Source organism: Streptopelia decaocto (assembly GCF_964273445.1).
Source record: "Streptopelia decaocto genome assembly, chromosome: 5".
Lineage (NCBI taxonomy): Eukaryota > Metazoa > Chordata > Aves > Columbiformes > Columbidae > Streptopelia > Streptopelia decaocto.
Window position 1 is genome coordinate 40002949 of NC_138659.1, and position 20157 is coordinate 40023105.

General features: G+C 51.0%; 2 protein-coding genes across 2 annotated transcripts; one reads left to right on the forward strand and one right to left on the reverse strand.

Annotated features, from left to right (window-relative positions):
- The first annotated feature begins 11340 nt into the window (after positions 1-11340).
- Positions 11341-15490, forward strand: EGR2 (early growth response 2). The gene is made up of 2 exons (XM_082053975.1): positions 11341-11737; positions 12066-15490. The coding sequence occupies exons 1-2, from the start codon at positions 11560-11562 to the stop codon at positions 13265-13267; spliced, it is 1380 nt and encodes a 459-aa protein (XP_081910101.1). The 5' UTR covers positions 11341-11559; the 3' UTR covers positions 13268-15490.
- Positions 15491-15636: 146 nt separating this feature from the next.
- Positions 15637-18841, reverse strand: ADO (2-aminoethanethiol dioxygenase). Its single transcript, XM_082053976.1, has one exon. The coding sequence runs from the start codon at positions 18705-18707 to the stop codon at positions 17979-17981; it is 729 nt and encodes a 242-aa protein (XP_081910102.1). The 5' UTR covers positions 18708-18841; the 3' UTR covers positions 15637-17978.
- Positions 18842-20157: the final 1316 nt, after the last annotated feature.

The following is a 20157-nucleotide window of genomic DNA, read 5'->3' on the forward strand; positions in this document are numbered from 1 at the left end:
TAAGGCATTTTTGCTGTGGAGGAAATGTGTGGGATGTTGGCCGCAAGCCAGTAGCCACTAAAATCCCTGCTGCACTAGGAATACTTGAATGAAGTGGGCGTCAACCTCGGGAGAGCGGGCAGCACTACCTACATCAGAGGAAAACTTCATTGTGATTCAAGGAGTAAAAATATTGAATGGGGATAAACTGGTCTGTTAGATTTTTTGGTAAGGGACAGTGAAAATGCAAGAATCATCATCCAGTTTGAAAGAACACCCTCTAAGGTCCTGTGCCTGTCAGGTTCCATTCATTCTGCTGAATTCTCTGACCATTTTAAAGTTCCATCTTCCAGTTCAGTTTTCTCAGCACACAGAATGATGAAGTAGACCCAGAAACTTTCAGCCACTAGTCCTTGCTACAGCTAGTCTTCTAGCATTTTTTTCCAAAACCAGAATAAAGATTTGAAGTGTGTCAAATGCTTCTATAGAATATAATATATCCAGACACTCATCCTGCTTGTGTCCAACTGAATATCCACTAGAGGAAAAAAAAAGTGATTTCTAGAGTTCCTTTGTATGACTGAACTATGAATCTGAAGGATCAAACAGAATACTGCCAGTGTTGTCTTTCTCATTGTTATCTGCCCTAGTTACAGAGTTAAGCCATCTCACTGAGTCAGTCACCAGTTCTATCCAGTCTAAATATGACCACATCTTTCTTGAATCAAGTCCATCGTCAAAACACCATGCCTGTGAAATAGTTTTTCTTTCCAGATCCAGTAATGTGATATGTAAGCAACAGATATTTTTTTTTCCAAAACTACAGATCTGTTCTCAGTATGCATAAGGGAAAGGAGATTCCCATCTTATTTGTGACATCACTGGATTATTAGAAAGTAATACGTTCATTTTTTCAAACAAGGAAAATGGCAATGATGGAAAAAAGGAAGGAAGTGTTTTGGCTAAGTTTAGGCACTGGACAAAAGTGGCCATATCAAGACTGAATGACTAGAACAGAACATTACAAATACTTTAAGCTCTTCTAGCATGGAAAATAAAGACATCCTGGATAAGTGACAAAACTACTTCTGTGTAAGTCCAGATGTTTGCATGATAGTGCTGATTTAGATTTTGGAAACAGTTGTGCATGTTGGCTGAAATGTGCCTGTTCTAATAACACTGAGGTTGCAGACAGCTAGGGGATCCAAAATGACAGTTAACTGACATAGGTGAAAAAAAGTGGAGCTGAGCAGGATTTGGGAAAACTAGACCCATGAACTGGACCAGGTCTACCAAAGCAGACAAGGTAATAATTTGCTTTGCTTTCGTTATGGAGAATAGCTTTGTGTTAACAATTTGCCTTTCAAAGTCCAGTTTTGGAAATGACCTGTAACAATGTGTTTGTGGACAACTGGTTTTCAGTGTCCTGCCTCCTAGCAGAAAGTCTGGTTTGGGGGTGAAACGGCTTTAGTGCCTCAGGGCTGTATAGTTCCTGTGGCTGGTAAACTGAAAATCACCAAACAAGAGAGCAGGTCTAGGTGGGCTGATGGGTAATGTCTGGAATGAATCAGGCCTATAAGATCAGGGACAGAAATGTATTGGCTAGAGCAAAATTAATTGTTGGGCTTCTGATGAGTTGGAAAAGTGAATTAAGAATGCAGCTTGAAAAAAGGGGTGAGGCTGAGGAAATGTGCAGCCAGGAGAGCCCAGTAACTGATGGAAGTGGTGTAACTTGCAATTGCCACGGTAAGTGTGGACATCTGTGAGAAGGCACAGAACAGAACCAGGAGTCTAAGTCTGAGATGAGGAGAGGACCTGGAAGAAAGCTTAATGGTGGCAACATAGGAAGCAGAGAAGGAATTATGCAGAGAATGTTTGGATGCAATATTAGAAGATGCTTAGGTATTTCAGCAAGAAAAATGATCTGAGGGGTAAAATACTCAGGCAAGTGGAAGAATGTAACTTCTACTGTGGAGACCGTTTCTTTTTCTGAGATCCCTGGGTAGCAAGCAGCAAATCAGCAAATCCTCAAAATGAATTTTGAAAGTAACAACAATTTCTGCTCTGAGAGAAAAGTTTAAAACATCTAACATAGTTTTTTGTAAGGAAAAGGAAAATGTGCCAGAGGGCTGAGAGTTTTAAGACCAAGTTATAAACCTTTGAAAATAGGATTCTATAATGGAAATGCAGAGATCATTAACTATTGTAAGCACCTCTAAGAATGACACCTCTATAGTAAATTACATTCAAATTAATATAAAACTGTAAAGATTCCCTGACAGCTTTGATTATGTAAGTTGATTTTAGTAGTTAAATGTTGACTTTCTATAATGCATTCTCCAAATATTATACTGAATGCTGCATCATATATAACAATTACCATGTCACAGTGCTATTTTGTGTAAATTAAATTATTGACAGCAATATAATTTTGTATTCACTTTATTATTTTGATTCATTTTTCTGTCAAAATATACAATGACTCTTCACTAGATTTAGAAACCAGAAAAACTCTTTAGATGGTGAAGTATTATTCTCCATACATTATTTTTCCTTAGCCTGTAATGAGGTTGGGGAGGAGAGAGGGAACCAACATTTCATTCCTTCTCTGACATTGTGTGTGTTTTTAGACACGTTGTCAACTTTCAATTGTGTAACAATAAGTGTGCTTATCAGCCTGCAAAGTCCGTGGCAGCCCTGGTCAGCCTCTCTGGGCATGCTGCAGAGCTGGTGTTTTTAGTGTGCTCCAACACAAGCGCTGTCCTGAATCACAGGATGGAGTTTATGATGTGATGAATATTCAGCCTAGCTTTAGGAAGGACTGTTCTACATCAGTAGGGTGAATACTTCCTGTTCATATTTCTTAATCTGTTTGGTACTAGTCTTTGTTCACACCTTTTCTTCCCATGTTCTTTGTGGGTTATGGCAACAGTGATTGTTTCTCCTTGGTGTCTGGAAAGTACTTGCAGGTTGTGGTTGTCACTGCAAATTGATACTTCTAACATAGCACTTAAAGTTTTCTCATTAATCCTCTTCCAGATACCCAGCTGGCCAGCTCCCTGTGACCTGCTCAAACACCAAGTGCGGAAACTGGAACACCAGCTCCGTCTTCTTACTGGGTCTCAGCTCTTCCCCAGGCAAGTACCCTGACCTCTGCTGAGGAGCCGGTCCAGCTGGCTCACTTCATGTAAAGCTCAAAGTCTGCATCAGAAGGACACAGGCAGGCCCCTGAGCGACCCTGAAACATGGGTTTGGGCGCCATCCTGTAAGATGGAAGAAATGTGCTCAGCTGCATTCAGACAGAAAAGGGGGCTGAATCCAGCACATCGTACACTGTGGGCAAGGACTCTAACTCTGGGTAGGAAACTCACCTCCGTTCTGAGTGGTGGTAGAAAGGCTCAGAAAATGTTCATCTTCTCAGCTGGTCCAGACCAAGAAGGTTGGGGAAAGCCTACTTTGCAAATCTCAGTGGGGTTTAGTTATGGCTTAGATGCAGCCAAGCCTTAGTCACATCTGCATTTGCTCAATAATAAAAATCAGAGGCACGTCAGCACTCCTGGGAGCCCAGGAAGCAGTTTCTAGTCCCTCGGCCAGTGAATGCAGACTTGTTTGAGGGCAATACAGCTGTGGGCTCCCTTGTCAGCAGGCTGGCCCAGGTCTGTGCCCTGTGTAGTGCCCTGAGAGCCTTAAACCTAAAGATTGTTTTTGAGAAGCTCTTTGCAGTCATGTTATTTAGCTGTACTGACCATGTGGAGTTGAGGGGACTGAGGAGGATGCGAGGAGTTAGGGGAGGGCTAAATCCTCTCTGAGTTCACCATGGATTTAGCAGTGTTATTTAAATATGTCAAAGTTCATTTGCCTGTTGAGCCGAGGCTAAGAACACTTAAAGAATATATATTTGCTTTCTATGGCAGCACAAAATTGCAAAAACTCATCTGATACTGATGAAATACACTCAGCCATTACACTTGTATTTAATTCAGTATGAAATGCTATTATATTATTACATCTGCAGCATACACCAAATTCGCTTGTGCTCTGTTTCAAGGGACAGAAACCCAAAGAGACACTTGGCAGTCTCTGTTGTGAATTAGTGGTAGTGCTGAAAGTAGTTGTCACCTCGTAGCCTAGGTCATTCCTTTTCCACTTTGCTTAGCCCATGTCTGATATGGCACATTCATGGTGTGTGGTGGCAGTAGTAGTAGTGTGGACATAGAAAAGAGTCTTGTTTTTCTCAAAGACTTATCTCTTTTTCTGTTAGATGGTCCAATAGAAAAACATTAGAGCTCTGTCAGCTTTGCCCTCCTAAGACATTGGTATTGATATGTATTCTGTTGGCAAACTGGACATATTAACAGGTATTGCACAGACAACTGTGGAAGCCCCAAGTCAGCATGACCATTTGTGTTAGCTGGTTTATAACATCCCAGGAAGTCATCGATAGATGGAAGAATCATTTCCTTCTAGCTGCTTGTCTAACCTTTAGCAGCCAACCTTCCTTTGAATGTTTAACTTGTAAGGAAAGATCTTGTCTCTGCATCTTTCTGCATGTAATTTCATGTATCTTTCCCTGTATGAAGGTGTTTCACACACAAACACATGTACAGCAGTGAGGTTTTAATACAACTGGCTTCACTTGGGAGCAAAAAGACTTGGATCTTCTGGCACAGGCACTAAATGCTAAGCCACGATGCTTAATTTCTCATTTGGCCTTGTTTCTTGTTTGGTTTGCCAATGTGGGAGTTAATCATGTAAACACAGAAATATGAGTGATAGGGAGAAATACATTCTGTGCTGTCCTGTTCATGTAGCTCTGGTTCTTGCTGGCTTTGTTAATGTATTGCTTACAGGAATTTAAATGGCAGGGCTGATGAGGAACAGGTGGTGATGAGAAGGAGTTAATGTGAGAGGACATGGAGAAATCATGTAGCTTAATAGGAAATTGTTCCTCCCAGCATGTTTCTGTGCTAGCCCATACAAGTGGAACTCTATAACGGTATCCTGTGACCACACCAGAAGATACGACAGCATTTAGTTCAAGTGTTAAACAAGTATACATCCCATTTTAGCTAATTCTGGCATTTAGGATTTTAGATGGCAGTGATTCCCCTTGGTATGTGAGTGCCCAGATGTTGTGGTGATGAGCTGGGCCTTCTTAGACCTCTGCTTACTAACCTGGAGAGGGGGATTTTGCACAAAGGGAGGATTTAAAGCTAAAACAGAGCAAACAAGAACTAATAAGTGGTTAAGTTATCCTGAGATTGGGAAAGATGAACCTGCCGGGCAGGTGCTCCCTAACAATGTCATTTTGACTTTACTAGCCTGCCTTCCCCTCAATACATCCTCTATTTGTTCAAAGAAAATCATCTGCTCCTCTCAGTTATTTCAAAGTAAAGTCACAAGAATAGCTTGTTCCCACTCTATTCCAAATATAGCTGTTGGCAGCAATTGCTGAGATAAGGGGGAAGGAAAAGGAACTACCAAGGAAGAGGAAAGGCAGGAGGGGGAAGAGAGAAAAGAGACCTGAAAAGATTGGACAACAGAAAGTAAGGAGAGGGATGTGAATGAGAGGGGAGGTGAAAGAATAAGGACAATACACTGCAGCAGAGAAAACAAATCAAAGATAGAAACAACTCTTGCAAAACAGGTGGAAGCAGCCCAAATACAGAATGAAAAGGACCATGCCCACCCTCAGGAGCAGTTCGAGTTTTAGCTTTGAAATGTAACCAAACCTTAAATAAAATCATGTCCAATTTTGACTTTCACTCAGATTGCAGGGGTCAGAGCATCAGAAAACTTATGCTAATTTACATCGCTTGAAGATCTGGCCCTAGAAATTTTAAAGCAAAACATGTTGCTTATTTTAATCTCTTGTGGGATTAAAAAAAAAAAAAATAAATCCCTGCTCCAATAAACTTTGTTGACACTTTCTGACAGAAAGCCATCCATTGGGTAACTTTGCTGAAAATGAACCTGAACACCCTTCTCCTCAGGAGTTCACAGTCAGGATGGACTTCTTGTGAGACTGGAGCATGTAGACATGCCCTCAGGAACAGAAAATAAATAATGATAAAAACAAAGGAAAAGGCAGAACCATGCTCAGACTGACTTACCCAGAGCAAAGAGCTGAGGGTTTCCAAGGCTCAAGGCAGACTGGTTCAAGACCAAAGCACAAAGAAATGAGACATAAATGGAAACAGGTTCTGAGAAATGGTGCATAGACAGGGCAAATGAAATGAGTCCTTGGTAATCTAGAAATCCTGTGAATGGCTCTAGCTTCCCTGGAGGGGTGGGAAGTTTCTGACAAACACCCCACAGAGTTCTTCTGCTTCTCAGAAGACTGCTTGGAAAATGGTGCCAGAGTTTTGCTTTCCCTTCTGATCTGCTGAAAAGACATGCCATACATTACTTTACTCCTCAGCTGAGGGTAAAAAGCCGTAACCAGTTCTGAAACTGCTGTTTCCTATGAACTGAGTATGTGTGAAAAGCCTTCTGACAGGCTAGGTAATGGGACTAAGAGGAGAACTGTAAAGGTGATGCTTGCTATACTTCTTTTATTTCAGTCCTTCAAGGAAGGCAGCCACTTATATCGTTAAGGGATGTGCTCAATTAATCTCTCTCTGGACTAAAGACGCAGCGCAGCCATGGGACAAGGCAGTATTTACACAAAGCACAGGAGACACGTCAGAGCAGGAAATACAAGGGTAAGTGAAACTAGTCTCAGAAGAAAGGACTGGAAAGTAGAGCTTAGCAGTCAGACTATTGCTATTCAGAGACAAAGTCATTATTTTGAGAGTCTTGTCAAATGAATGTGTATCCGAGTTATTTTCCTTGTTACGAGAAGCAAATTTTTTTTTCTTTGTTTTTTGTTCCCCCAGGCAGAGCTGGTATTTTAGCCTTTCATCAGGGATGCCCCCTCTGTGGCTTGCTCCCAGCACATCTCTGGGGTACGTGATCTTCATCCTGACACCTTTGGGGCTACGGGGGTCACAGCCTGTGGGACAGCCATCAGGCAGCCCTGCTGCCCTGCCCGGGATCTCTGACCCGACGGGGCTATACTTTGGTCTCTCTATAAGGCAGTGTAAAGCTTTAGTGATGCTGTTATGTGGTGGAACACCAGCAGCACTCAGCCCAGCGCGCTGCTTTTTGCTCAGCTGCCGCGTCCTCGCCGGCTCCCGGGAGCGTCTTCCCCAGGAGAGGGCAGTGGAGCCCGCACACGCTCCCCGCCCGCCGCCTGCGGGGAACGTCCTTGTTCCCTCGGGTGTTTCGTGAGCAACGAAGCGGGTGAGGACTGGTGGGACTGCGGATTTGATACATGTGCTAGAAGCCGTGTACGGGAATATCCAGGAAATGCTCTGCACATTTAATAACGAGAATAGGTTTTGGGCAAATTAGTTTGTTGTTGCTTTTATTTGGCTGGAAGTTTTCTCTGTGACACATACTTGTTTACAGCTGCACAAACTTAAACGAGTATCTTACCAATTCCACATGGGTTTAATTCCTATAGCCCGAATTAGAAAATGTTATTGACATTTAAATAACCCTTCAGGATGCTATTAAGGTTCTCCCGAGCCAAATCCTCACAATAAAGTCATTTACTTATTTCAAATTTACAGGCATTCATCCTAAGACAACAAGCAGCCTTGGCTGAAAACCACGGAGTGTGGTTTCAAGGTACTGCAATTAAGGGCAGACTGGGATGCCTCCTCTTCTACTCTTTAACCATCCCCTTCCCCTAGCACACCAGCAGTCAGGCAGCTGTTTTCTGTAGGCTCATGTTTACAGCAGGTTTCCCTGGCTGGCTACCAAGTTTCAGTGACCAGCCAGCACAGACTGAGAGCCTGCGAGGGGCAGGCAGGCAGGGTAGATTTAAGGGAAGTGGCCTTTGCCTGCAGCCTGGGAATCCAGCAGATATCCCTGGCAAAACAAAAGGTATAAGTAAAGCAGCATTTCCTCCTGTGAGGTCATGCCAGATCTCTCTGCCCCCAGTGAAAAGCGGCAAATTTAGGAAACTCTGAAATCCGGCTTTGAAGAGAAAATGTTATTTTTTATGTGGAACATAACAACCCAAACCTGAATCTAGCCCAGACATCGGACGGACATCCCTTGCTGTTGTCAGAGGACAGGGTCACTCACCTCCTATCCAGGAACAAGTGCTTGCTCCCAGCTCAGTCCTTGCTCCCAAGGGCACCTGCTGAGCTGGGGCCACCTGAACATTTCCAAAAGCAGTGGCGTGCACGGTGGAAGTGGCAGGGTGCATTTCCCAAGCAGGCCTACTAGCATCATCAGGTCGGTGGAGTTTTGCTACAAAAGCGTAGTAACCCCCTGGAGGGATGACTCAAATGTGTGATGTTAAGCTGGTTAAATGGTGCTGCCAGCTCCATAGATGCTGAGCTGCCTTTTCTTCCTCAGCCACTCTCAAGCTCAGGTATGGAGGCAAAGACAGTTTTATTTCTACAGCTCCTGTCTCAGGTCCTTGTAGTAGAGAATGACTGCAGAAAAATACACCCAGTGCAATGTCAGCTTGCACCTTGTTAAAAGAACAAATACAATAAATCCAAAGGGGACTGGCTTCAAAGAAATTGGGAATAAAAGAGAAGTTTCTCCCTTCAGCTCTTAACTCTCCTCAGTCAGTGCTACACCCAGTCAAACATGTCATGTGTGTACGAGATGCAGCTCCTTTCTTGGTATGAGCGAGGCTTTGGCAATTCTACACCAGTAATCTGTCCATCATATGAAACCACGTGGTTTATAGGAACCACAGGAATCAGTATGTTTTTTTGCGTGTAAGGCTCATTGACGTCAGTGCAAGTTGGACGGTCTAACCCTTGGAGTCTGGTATAGTCAGCCAAATGGGGATCAAAGGCACTAAGCACATGCAAAGCACTTCAGCAAGAATATCTGAAAAGGGACCAGAAACATTTGAGTTTCATCTGTCAACATCTTCCTGAAGACCAAGCATTAGCTATGTTTCCATCTTGCCCTGCACCAGATCCTGCCACTATTCAGACAAAGCTCCCATTGAGAGTAGTCGAGTGACTTGATCGTCTGTGTAAAGGCTGGAAATTGGACACAATTTACCCCATTCTCGAGAAGGCTTTTAAAATTAACCAACAAAGTCAACTAAGATAGTAGTATTCCTTAAGTGAAGTTAGCCAAAAGGTACATTAAATTTTATTCATGTCAGTCTTTCATTGAATCCTTCTCCATAGTGGAAGAACATTAAATTCAACAAGTTAGTTCAAAGGCGGAATTGAGATGTGGGAGGGTTAAAGTGTGATGTGAAACCTTGGTTCTTCTTTCTCCTCTGTGCATTACGATTTAGTGCCATCAGTGGGCATGTGGTATTTTCAAATAATACAGGAAGATCTTGTAGACTATCCCTAAAACCTGCATCGGATACATCCATGAATTTTGCAGTAAGGAGGATACTGTACTTAGAGTTACCTGTTTCTCAAATTCATTTAAAGTAACTTGCCTCACTGCACAACAGATTCCAATATTTTGTTCTTTCATAGTAGCGATTAGACCAATTATAGCTCAGCTGTAATGGAAAGGTACAATACAATTGCTCCTACTTCTCAGTCAAATTTACCAGAACCTGTCTCCCTCTCTGTCTCTCTGTCACAATTTAACTTTTAAATTGAGATGGGGTTTTTAAACTAAAATATCTAGAATCCTACTGCAATTGAACACGAGCTTTCTTTCAACTAATTCTCATATGCCAAACTGTATTGGCTGTACATTAAGTGCCAGAAAAGACTGGTAACAAAATCTACATTAAAAAAACAGTATTATGTATTTCCTAATTACTGTGCACATTTCCCTGATCACCGATAAAGGAAAATATCTATGTTTATGCCTACTGTTCCTTTGCAAGTATGGCAAATGACCCTAAAACTTTTACTTTTTCAGGCACACCCCTGTCTAGCCTGGGTTCTGCAGTGACCGGACAAGTTGTGAACCTGGAGCATCACCAAAGGCAGTGAAACAAAACCAGAGGAATGGTGGGCACCTTTCTCAGCTGGGGTGTGAAGTGTTGGATGGACGAAGAGGCGCCTGGGAGACAGACACCCTGTGACAGCATTTGGGACACAAGGTAAGTGCACACGCTTTTGTAGCATCTCTCATGTTGCCGTGTCTTGCTGCTGCTCGGGCTATCAATGTTGTTGTTTGTGGTTTTTTTTGGTAAGACTGCTGAAAAAGGGCCTTGCACGCTACAGACCATATGTGAGAGTCGATTTTCTAAACGCAGGAATAAACAGCTCTGAGATGAAATATTTCTAAGTAATGAGATTAGTGACATGAACATAGCATGGGATACAGCTTTCAAAAATAATTACATCTGACACCCTCATCAGCAAGAAGATGTAGGGGCTGCAAGCTCTCAGCTTGGGAACAGCATATGAAAGATTGGCTCCTCCTGGGAAGGGAGGCACGAGGGACGTTATTTTTAGTACTTCGTAAAAAAATTAAAAAAAAAAAAAAAAGAAGCTAGAATTTAAGCACTCTTTAGTTTGATACCCTCATTATGGAGGAGATCATAGGGAAAGAAAAGCAAAACCAGTAGTGGAGCCTCGGGATATTGTGGAAGCGAGAGGCTGCTCCGAGGAGGGTAGGAGCGGTGCGGGCGGGCCGGGGGTTGGGGGCGGCGCGGGGTTACGCTGTGCCGCCCCGTCCCGTCCCGTCCCCGGTTGTGCCCGTCGGTACAATAACAGCCCACCGACGGCGGAGCAGGCGGTTCCGTTTTCGCGACAGTATATATAGATCAGACACTTTCCAAAAAAAGCGGCGACGCGTTCGCTCTGCTTGGTGCCTCTTTCCACCCGTAATTCAGATTTTTTTTTTTTAATTTATTTTTAAGAAAGGAGAAGCCGGATTCCGTGAATGCGGCTGTTTTCTGACCCGCCGCCGCTTTGCGGTTACGGGCTGCTGAGAAAGTGAGCTGGGTCCGGCGGGGCGGCCCCGGGACCTCCTCTGCTTTCCGAGCTTTTTAAAATTTTCCGGAACGAGCCCTAAAAAGGGCAGGCGGGGCGGGGCCGGATCCTCGCCTTTTTAGGACAAGGGCCCCGCCACCGGAATACCCCCCTGGGCGGCGCGGCGGGCGGCGTTGGGGCGCTGCCGGCGCGGCAGGGGCTCGGCGGGCCGGGGCGGGTCGGGGCCGCCCCCGCGGGGCGCGGAACGCCGAGGGGGGGCGGGTGGGTTGGGGCGGGCGCGAGGCGGCGGGTCCCGCACGCGGGCGCCCACGTGACCGCCGGGCCCCGTTCCTCAGTCCTTATATGGGCAGTGACGTCCCGGGCATTCAGGGGGCTCCCATAAATACTTACCGCCAGACTTGTCCTCCAGCGCGAGCTGCGGCGGGAGCGGCGGCTCTCCCGGGGCACCGCGGGCACCGCACCGCCGCGACGGGGCGGCCGCCCGCCCGCACATGCCTCCCCGCCCGCCGCGCCGGCTCCCCGCGGTCCCCCCGCGCCGGTAGTGGGAGGCAGGGGGAAGCGCCCCCTCCTCTCTCTCCCCTCCCCGCCCCGAGCGCACACCGCCGGCCAGGAGCGCCGCTCCCCCGGCCGCCCCGCTGCCCCCATGATGACCGCCAAGGCGGTGGACAAGATCCCGGTGACCCTCGGCGGGTTTGTGCACCAGCTCCCCGAGGGCATTTACCCCGCCGATGACATCTCCGCCGCGCTGCCAACTTCGGTCGCGATCTTCCCCAATGCCGACCTGGCAGGGCCGTTTGACCAGATGAGCGGTGTGGCAGGAGGTAAGCGGACCCCGCGCGGCCGCGCAGGTGCGGGCCGGGCCGCTCGCGGAGGGCGGCGGAGCCCCGGGGCGGCGGGCGGGGGACGGACTGGGACGGGGGCCGCGGCCCCCCGGGGCTCGCCCGGCCGGGGTCCCCGGCGCCCTTCGCGGCAGCCCTGCCCCCGCACCCGGCTCGGGGAAAAAAGTTGGGGCCGGCGCGGAGCCCCCGCAGCCGGAGCGCAACATGTGCGCGCCGCAGCCCCGAGCCGGGCCGGGCTACGGCCAGGACCGGTGGTGGGGCGCCCAGCGGGCGACGGCGCGGAGGGCTGACCGGCTCCTTGTCCCCCCAGACGGCATGATCAACGTGGACATGGGCGATAAGCGGGCACTGGACCTGCCCTACGGCGGCGGCTTCGCGCCCAGCGCCCCGGCCTCCCGCAACCAGACCTTCACCTACATGGGCAAATTCTCCATCGACCCGCAGTACCCCGGCGCCGGCTGCTACCCCGAGGGCATCATCAACATCGTGAGCGCGGGGATCCTGCAGGGGGTCAGCACGCCCTCCTCCGCCACCTCCTCCGCCTCCTCCGCCACCTCCTCCGCCTCCTCCTCGGCCACCGCCGCCTCCGCCGCCTCCCCCAATCCGCTGGCCGGGGCCCTCGGCTGCACCATGGCGCAGGGCCAGCCGGCCGACCTGGAACACCTGTACTCGCCACCTCCGCCGCCCTATTCTGGGTGCGGCGACATGTACCCCCAGGACCCCTCCTCGGCCTTCCTGCCCGCCGCCGGCGGCGGGGCGCTGCCTTTTCCCCCGCCGCCCTCCTACCCCTCCCCGAAGGCGGCGGCGGCCGACGGCGGGCTCTTCACCATGATCCCCGAGTACGGCGGCTTCTTCCCGCCGCCCCAGTGCCAGCGGGAGCTTCACGCCGGCCCCGACCGCAAACCCTTCCCCTGCCCCCTCGACTCGCTCCGCGTCCCGCCGCCCCTCACACCGCTCTCCACCATCCGCAACTTCACTATGGGGGCGCCCCCGGCGGGCGCCGGCCCCGGCAGCGCTCCCGGCGGCGGGGGCGAGGGCGCGGGCACCCGGCTGCCGGCCGGCGCCTACAGCCCGCACCACCTGCCGCTGCGGCCCATCCTGCGGCCCCGCAAGTACCCCAACCGGCCCAGCAAGACGCCGGTCCACGAGCGGCCCTACCCCTGCCCCGCCGAGGGCTGCGACCGCCGCTTCTCCCGCTCCGACGAGCTCACCCGGCACATCCGCATCCACACGGGCCACAAGCCCTTCCAGTGCCGCATCTGCATGCGGAACTTCAGCCGCAGCGACCACCTCACCACCCACATCCGCACGCACACCGGCGAGAAGCCCTTCGCCTGCGACTTCTGCGGCAGGAAGTTCGCCCGCTCCGACGAGAGGAAGCGGCACACCAAGATCCACCTGCGCCAGAAGGAGCGGAAAGGAGCCGCCGCCGCCGGCGGGTGCCCGCAACCCGGCGGCGGGAGCGGCGCCGCCGCCCTGGCCCCCTGCGCGGCGCGGACGCGGACTCCCTGAAAGCGCGGGGCGCGCAGGACCCAGCGCTGAGCCGCTGAGCCGCCGCCGAGCGCGGCGGGGCGCGGTGAGCACCTGGCGGCGCCGCGGGGCTCCCCCGGGCCGGGCCGGCGGGTGTACATAGGGGCTGCGGCGGGAGGATGGATGCATGCAGTGCCGTCGTGGTGAGGTGTCCTTGGTGCCTTGTGTGGTGTAGAGCCCGGTCCCCTGTCTGCATGTGGGGGGGTGCCTTACCGATCCGCTCCGACGACAGCGGCGACACCGAGACCGGAAAGTTTTCACTCCCTGGTTTTCGTATGGCTGTACATTTCTGCCTATTAATATTGGGATTTTTTTTTTAGAGACTATATTTTTGTACGCACTCGTTTGGGGTTTTGGTTTTGTTTTGGTTTTCTTTCTTTTTTTTTTTTAAATTTTTTATTTTTCTTTTTGGTGACTTAAAAGTGTTACGTTTATAGTAGGACTTGGGACGGGATGTAAATATTCTGGCTGGAACCGACGCCCGTTGTCTACCGGGACCTGGGGCGCAGCAGATAACACGAATAATGCACAACTACTAACGGGAGCTGGAAGGAGAGAGGGTTTCTTTCTGGCCACACTGTAAATAAACTTTTCGACAATAGGGTCGGTGCTTACAACGTTTATAAAAGACTACAAATAAATCTCTTAATTATGCTAAATTGGCACCTTTATTTCCGTAGGTTCCCCGGCCCGGCGAAGGGCCTCCCGCCCGCCCCCGGACCCGTGCGGCGAGGGCTGCGGAGCAGCCCGGTCCGGGCTCCGCTGGGCGCAGCGCTGCGCCTGGGCGCGGAAAAACAGCGGCCCCGCCGTACAAACATTCGCTCTGGGGCGCGGGGATTTCCCTCAGAGAAGAGAGACGGGCTAATATTAACCAGGGAGCGGGGTGGGTTTTTTGACTCACTTTCTGTTTTGTTCCGCGGTTATGATCTGCCCCAGGCAACCTCCCCGAGTGGGCTGCGGAAGAGCGGGTACCGCCGCCCCGACGGCCGCTGCTCGGGGAAAGCGGCTCCCGGTGGCGCGGGCGGCACCGCGCCCGCTCTCGGGGGGCTCCGCGGGGGCGGCGGCGCTCACTCCCGCGGCACGGCCGGGCTTTTTCTGCTGAACCCATCTGACCGCAACATCGCGCCTTTTTTTTTTTTTTTAACCTATTTTTATTATTGTGTTTTAAGATGTTAGCCCAGTCTGGCCCCGCCAGGGCCCATCTTTGGGTCCTGCCGTCGGTGCAGGGCTGTACCGGCCCCGCGGGCTCAACTGCTGCTACAGATCCCCGGTGCGGTCTACACCGCACAGGATGGAGCACCCTGCTAATGGCACAGCCCAGCACTGCGGGGAGCAAGGGCAAAGTCCTTGCCCAGCCACTACCAGCATCTGCTTGACTCGGTGCTGGGTCCCGCTGTGCAAAGCCCCAGCGGCACTTGCCTCTTCTGTCTGAAACGCCCTGCGCCCTGTCTCCTGGAACTGGCATTGGCTTTTGGAGCAGCTGCTCTTTGCTTGGGAAAGGCAGTCAGTGGGAGCCGAAGTGATGTGCCTGGTTTTGAATCAGACGTGAAGCAGGCTTCCTAAGCCGGGCACAGACCAGTCTCTTTGGGATGGAGAAGCCAAGCAGTGAGGCCAGCTCCAGAGCCACCATGCTCACCATCTCACTGTCCACCTTAGCAGCACAAGTAAACTTTTGCCTCCCCTGCTGTGTCTGCCAGCGGACTGCAGCTTCGCCACCTCATCCCATGTGTGTCTGGTCCCCAAGAGCCCACAGCCTGCTGCTCGAAGGATGTCACACGGAGCCGTGGCGTCCTCGGTCAGCATCGGTGGGCTGCGCTTCAGGGAGGTGGACTGGGATCCTCTGCTCTCAGCCTGCTGGGCTCCTGGAGGTACAGCCACGGCCTTGGAAAACAGCTCAGTTGCAGCAAGAGCGTTGTGAGCAAAACTGGGATCTCAGCTACCCAGGTGCGCAAAACGAGGCTCCACTTGCACTCTCCAGATGCTACAAGATTAAAACTCCAGTCAAAAGCAAAACAAGATAAACAACACAGAAATTGTAAATGAACTGACTTCAGGAAACTGACACAACTAGCATACAGCTACAAGAAAACCATACATCGTGTATTAGCGTGAGCAGCTGTAAACCAGTGCCTTTGCCTTACAACAGCAGCCAGCTTCAGAAGTGGCAATACCGCATCTGCGTGGATTTGTCTGCAGGGCGCCAGGGGAAGGTTTGGGCTGAGAACCCAGCGTTAAGCATCACCTTTCAAAGAAAGGCCTGTCACCCATTCGGACTGTTAGGAAAAGAAACTCGTGCTCTGTACCATACTTGATTTAAGACTGTCATACTTGTGAAGGAAAGTAATGACTGGTCAGTGGTGAGATATCTTATATTTATTCTATAATTCAGCAATAACAGTAATTTTGCTGTTGTGAAAACACAATAACCAGACTGCAGAGAGAAGGAATGGCATTACAGACTTAAACCTTCTGCTCACAGATATCCAGAACATATGAAAGAAGTTTCAATTACTGAGTAAGCAAGAAGTTACACAAAGAAGCTTTTCTTCAATGCATCTCAGGTTTTCTTTGCTATTTTCCCAGCGCTACGACTTTGATTCTAACAACTTTATTAAAAAAAAAAGGAAAAGGTTTGCCACGATTGTTAACAGCACTCCACAGTGTAAGGGACCACGCTGTCCTCTACAGAAAGATGCATTGAAGTCCTATCCCATTAAACATCTCAATTAGATTTTACATATGGAGAAAAAAAAATAAAAATCAAGCAGAAAGACCTACGGGGAGGATATAGCAGATGAGATTAAAAAAAGGTCTCTGTCACAGTTTGTTTTTCCAGTACAGCTGTTTGCATGCACCAGGCTATCTTCTCTGTGGGCTTCTGAAAAAGCATGATGGTCTTCATTAGCATCGGAGAGAGCTGGAAACAGGCTGTAACACAGGGAGGCATTGCGTTATAGTTAATGACTACGTTCGATAGAGAGTTGTTGTACATTAACACTTAGCTGCAGGGGAATTCCAGGAAAAACAGGTAAGCCAGCTGCAGAAATATCAGACACTTTAAAGTGATGTAAGAATAAATGGAAATTGCCTGAAATAATTTCCACCATTTTTTTCCTTGCAAAAGTATTAATCTGTGCATGCATAATGCTGACTGTATTTTACATTCATTCTTTCGCAGGCCAAAAAAAAAAAAGCAATGCTGTATCAGAAACCTTTAAAAATTCACACATACAAGCCACTGTTCAGGAAAAACAAGTCTGCTTTTATAAATACACAACGAAAAATTAAAGCCAGTTGTGAAATGATTTCTGGAGCAGGTCGGTACATCACTTAGGAGGCTGGTAAGTCGCGCTTTCTTATTAAAATTCCCAAATCGAGACCAAGAGGGCCAAGGCTGCCCAGGCCTGGGTTTGTGGTACGAAGCGTGCGTTAGGATGAATGGGCATGAGACCAGTCCCTGTAGTGTAGACGGAGTATTTCACCTATAGAAATAGTTCCTCCCTCATTAGAAAGATTGCATCTCCTGCCGCGGACAAACTGCATCTCCAAACTGCTTCCATCATAGCAAGGCAAAATTCAGGGTGTCTCTTCTATCCTACGTTTATTTAAAAGCCTTATGAAAAAGTAGTTTTTATAAATAGTATAAAGAGGGAAACCGCAAGGCTTTACAAGCCTGAAGTGTTCACTTGTCCATATAAAAACACAGACCACGCTTTAAAGAGAAGACATCAGGTCAAATCTTATCTGTACCTAGGGTATGCACGCTGCTGTATGTACAGTTTGCAAATATGTCACGTTTCTGCAATAGCTTCCATGACACAACAGTGGATGGTTGTTTTTTCTCTTAAGATGCCCACAGTTGATACCCTTTGCCGCTGCCGCATGAGGTTCCAAGCGAAGTTAATTAGCGGCTGACTAGTCTCCTTCTCCTAGCTGAAGGAAATATGCATAGACGTACTCTGTAGTTCTTAGTTGCAATAGTGAGATCTTATAGGCAACGCTTTAAGGAACTGTTAGAAATTCTGAACCTGACAGTGTCCCTTCGGAGCAGGAATTCCCTTAACTACAGCCCTGGGGACCACCAGTGTTTACTGGAGGAACATGTCCTGGCGCAGGAGTTGTTCTGGGTTTGTTTTTTGCTGGCAGGGTACAGCTCTTGCTGAGACTTGCTCTGGAGACAGAGTCCCCAAAGGCTGCAGCCGGCCCAGCCCCTGCCCAGGCTGGGCGGGCACCAGCTGGCTCTGCTGGGGGGAGCTTGGGGCACCCCGGGACAATTCTTATTGCATTGAGTCTCCCTGCTGGAACCCAATCTCCCTCGCTGACATGCAGCCCTAACTATTTACACAGGATGCGGGACGATTTTCCCCCCAACCGTTCAGCTGATAAGCACTTTAACCGTGCCGCTCCTCCGCATCAGCCCAAAGAAATAAACACGCTCTGGCGTTTACTGCCCCCGACTCCCGGCAGGCCAGGAGCAGGAAGGCTTTGACCCGCGGCGCTCCCGAGCAGCCCCGGCCAGCAGCCGCGGTCCCGCCGGCCGGGAGCGGGACACGGGCTGAGCGCAGCCGTGCTTCGGGCGGTGCTGCCCGCCGGGGACGGGCCAGGCGCGGTTCCGTGAGGCGGGCCCAGCGGCGCGGGGAGGCCGCGAACTCCCGCCAACCGTCCCATCGGCCGGGCCCGGGCCGCCGCCCGCTCAGAGGCTGACGCGGGGCCCGGGGTAGGGCTCGCCTCCGCACCAGAAGTCGGCGGCCTGTGGGGTCTCCATCAGCCACACCTCCCGCGGCAGCCCGGGCGGCTCGGCGCCCGCCGGCGACCCCTCCAGCAGGCGGTAGTAGTGGCAGTCCCGGCCGTGCTGGGGGTCGTAGGGCGGCGCCAGGATGTCGAGGAAGGCGGCGGGCCCGTCCACGGCGTCGATCTGGTGGAGGTTGTCCGTTTGCGGCGAGAGCAGACAGGGCGGGGAGGCCGGCGTGTACTGCTGGCGGGAGCGGAACAGGGCGCGGTGGCAGGGCCCGGCGGCGGGCGGCGGGGCGGCGGCGGCGGGGGGCAGCGTGTCCATGCAGGCGATGCGCAGCGTGCCGTAGAGCACCTTCAGCAAGCCGTTCATGCCCGGGTGGTCGTGCAGCGGGATGCAGGCGCCGCTCCGCAGCAGGAACACGCCCATGCTGAAGCTCTCCGTCTCGCAGATGTGCATGTAGCTGACGGGCGGCACCGCGCCGGCCCTCAGGAACCCCCCGCCCGGCGCCGCCGCCGCTGCCGACGGCCCCCGCGGCGCCAAGTGCAAGTCCTCGGCGCGCACCTCGTCCAGCAGCTGCTGCAGCCGGTGCAGGTTCTCGCCGAAGGCCGGCCCGGCCGGGCTGCGGAACGTGATCCGCGCCTGCCGCGCCACCCGCTGGATCAGGGACGCCATGTTGTCCCGGGGCATGGCGGCGGCGGCGGCGACCCGCTCCGGCCCCGCCGCGCCCCGCCGCCGCGGGCGGTCCCGTCGCCGCTTCCGCCTCCTCCCCCTGTCCCCGCCGCGCAGGCGCCTCCGCGCCGCTGCGCACGACGGGGCTTGTAGTCCTGCCCGCCGCCCTGCGACCTCCGGCGGGGCGGCCCGCGGGCAGCGAGCGGCGGAGGAGGGAGCGGGGCTGCCAGCAGGGCCGGCGGAGGTGAGTGGCCGCCGGGGAGTGCGGCCGGCGCGGCGCGGGGCGGCGGGGCAGGCCGGGTTCTGGAGGCGTGCGGCGGCACCGCCGGCGGCCGGAGTCTCAGTGCCAAGGGGGTCGAGACGAGGCGTGGGGGATCGGGCCGCAGCCCCGGGAAGCGTCTCGGCAGCCTCGGCCTCCCGTGGGCGGCAGCGGGAGCCCGGGCAGAGGCACGGAGAGGCGGGCTCGGCCGTCCGGGCTCTGCGCGGTGCCTGCGGGGACGGGGGAGCCGCGGGAACAAACAGCTCCCGGGTAGCTGTGGACCTGGGCGAGGAGAACGTGCAGGAGGAACTTTTAACTTGTTTTGTAGTGCAGCCGTGTAGTTCAGCACGGCAGTGCAAGCACAGTGTCGTGGACATATAACGGACAACAGATATTTTGTTTTGGTTTGGGCTCTTTTGATCACTCACTGCTTGTTAAAGCTGAGCCCTTTTGGCCACCTTGTCAGTTTTCAGCTTTCTGACACTGCCTCTCCCACCGGAGTATTGGATCGAGGTCTTGCTGTACAGCATGCCCTGTTCTTACTGTGTCTGCTTCTCGTCACTTTTGAGCATGACTGTATCTGAATTCATTATCTTTAACCACAGATGAACATCGAACGAGCACATGGAGTTCCAGACGCTGATCCTCGGAGAATCCACGTGTGGCAGAAAGGATGGATAATTTTTGGCTCACTTCCAACCTGGTTGAGCCTGCATGTTGTTGTTTCGGGCTGATGTACAAAAAGGGTACAGTGATTTATTCTTCCAGGGCGTTACATGCAACATTTTATTTCATTTATAGATCTGTGGCAACAATCCTATTACCTGCTTTCTGATACGCATGACTACACATAGCAGATCATGCCTAGAAAATATGGAGGTTTTGAAGTCAGAAATTAACCTATTAGTGCTGGGATTTGTTAAAGTTAGGCTCTGATCGCAAAATTATACAGGCTCATAACACCTTGAGTTCAGTTATTTAAGCAGGTGTTCAGCACCTAAGTACCATCGTAGGTGTAGGCCTAGCTGGTTAGGATTCTGAAAAATAGCTGAATGATAATATTCAGTCAAATAGGACTCCAGAGGCTGCAGCCCACCAAGTTTAAAAAGTTCATTTAAAACCAAGGTAAACCAATGTGTTATCTTGATTAAAGGCAAACTCAAGTCTTAAGATATGCATTAAACTTAAGTGAGATATGTGTGGCCTTAT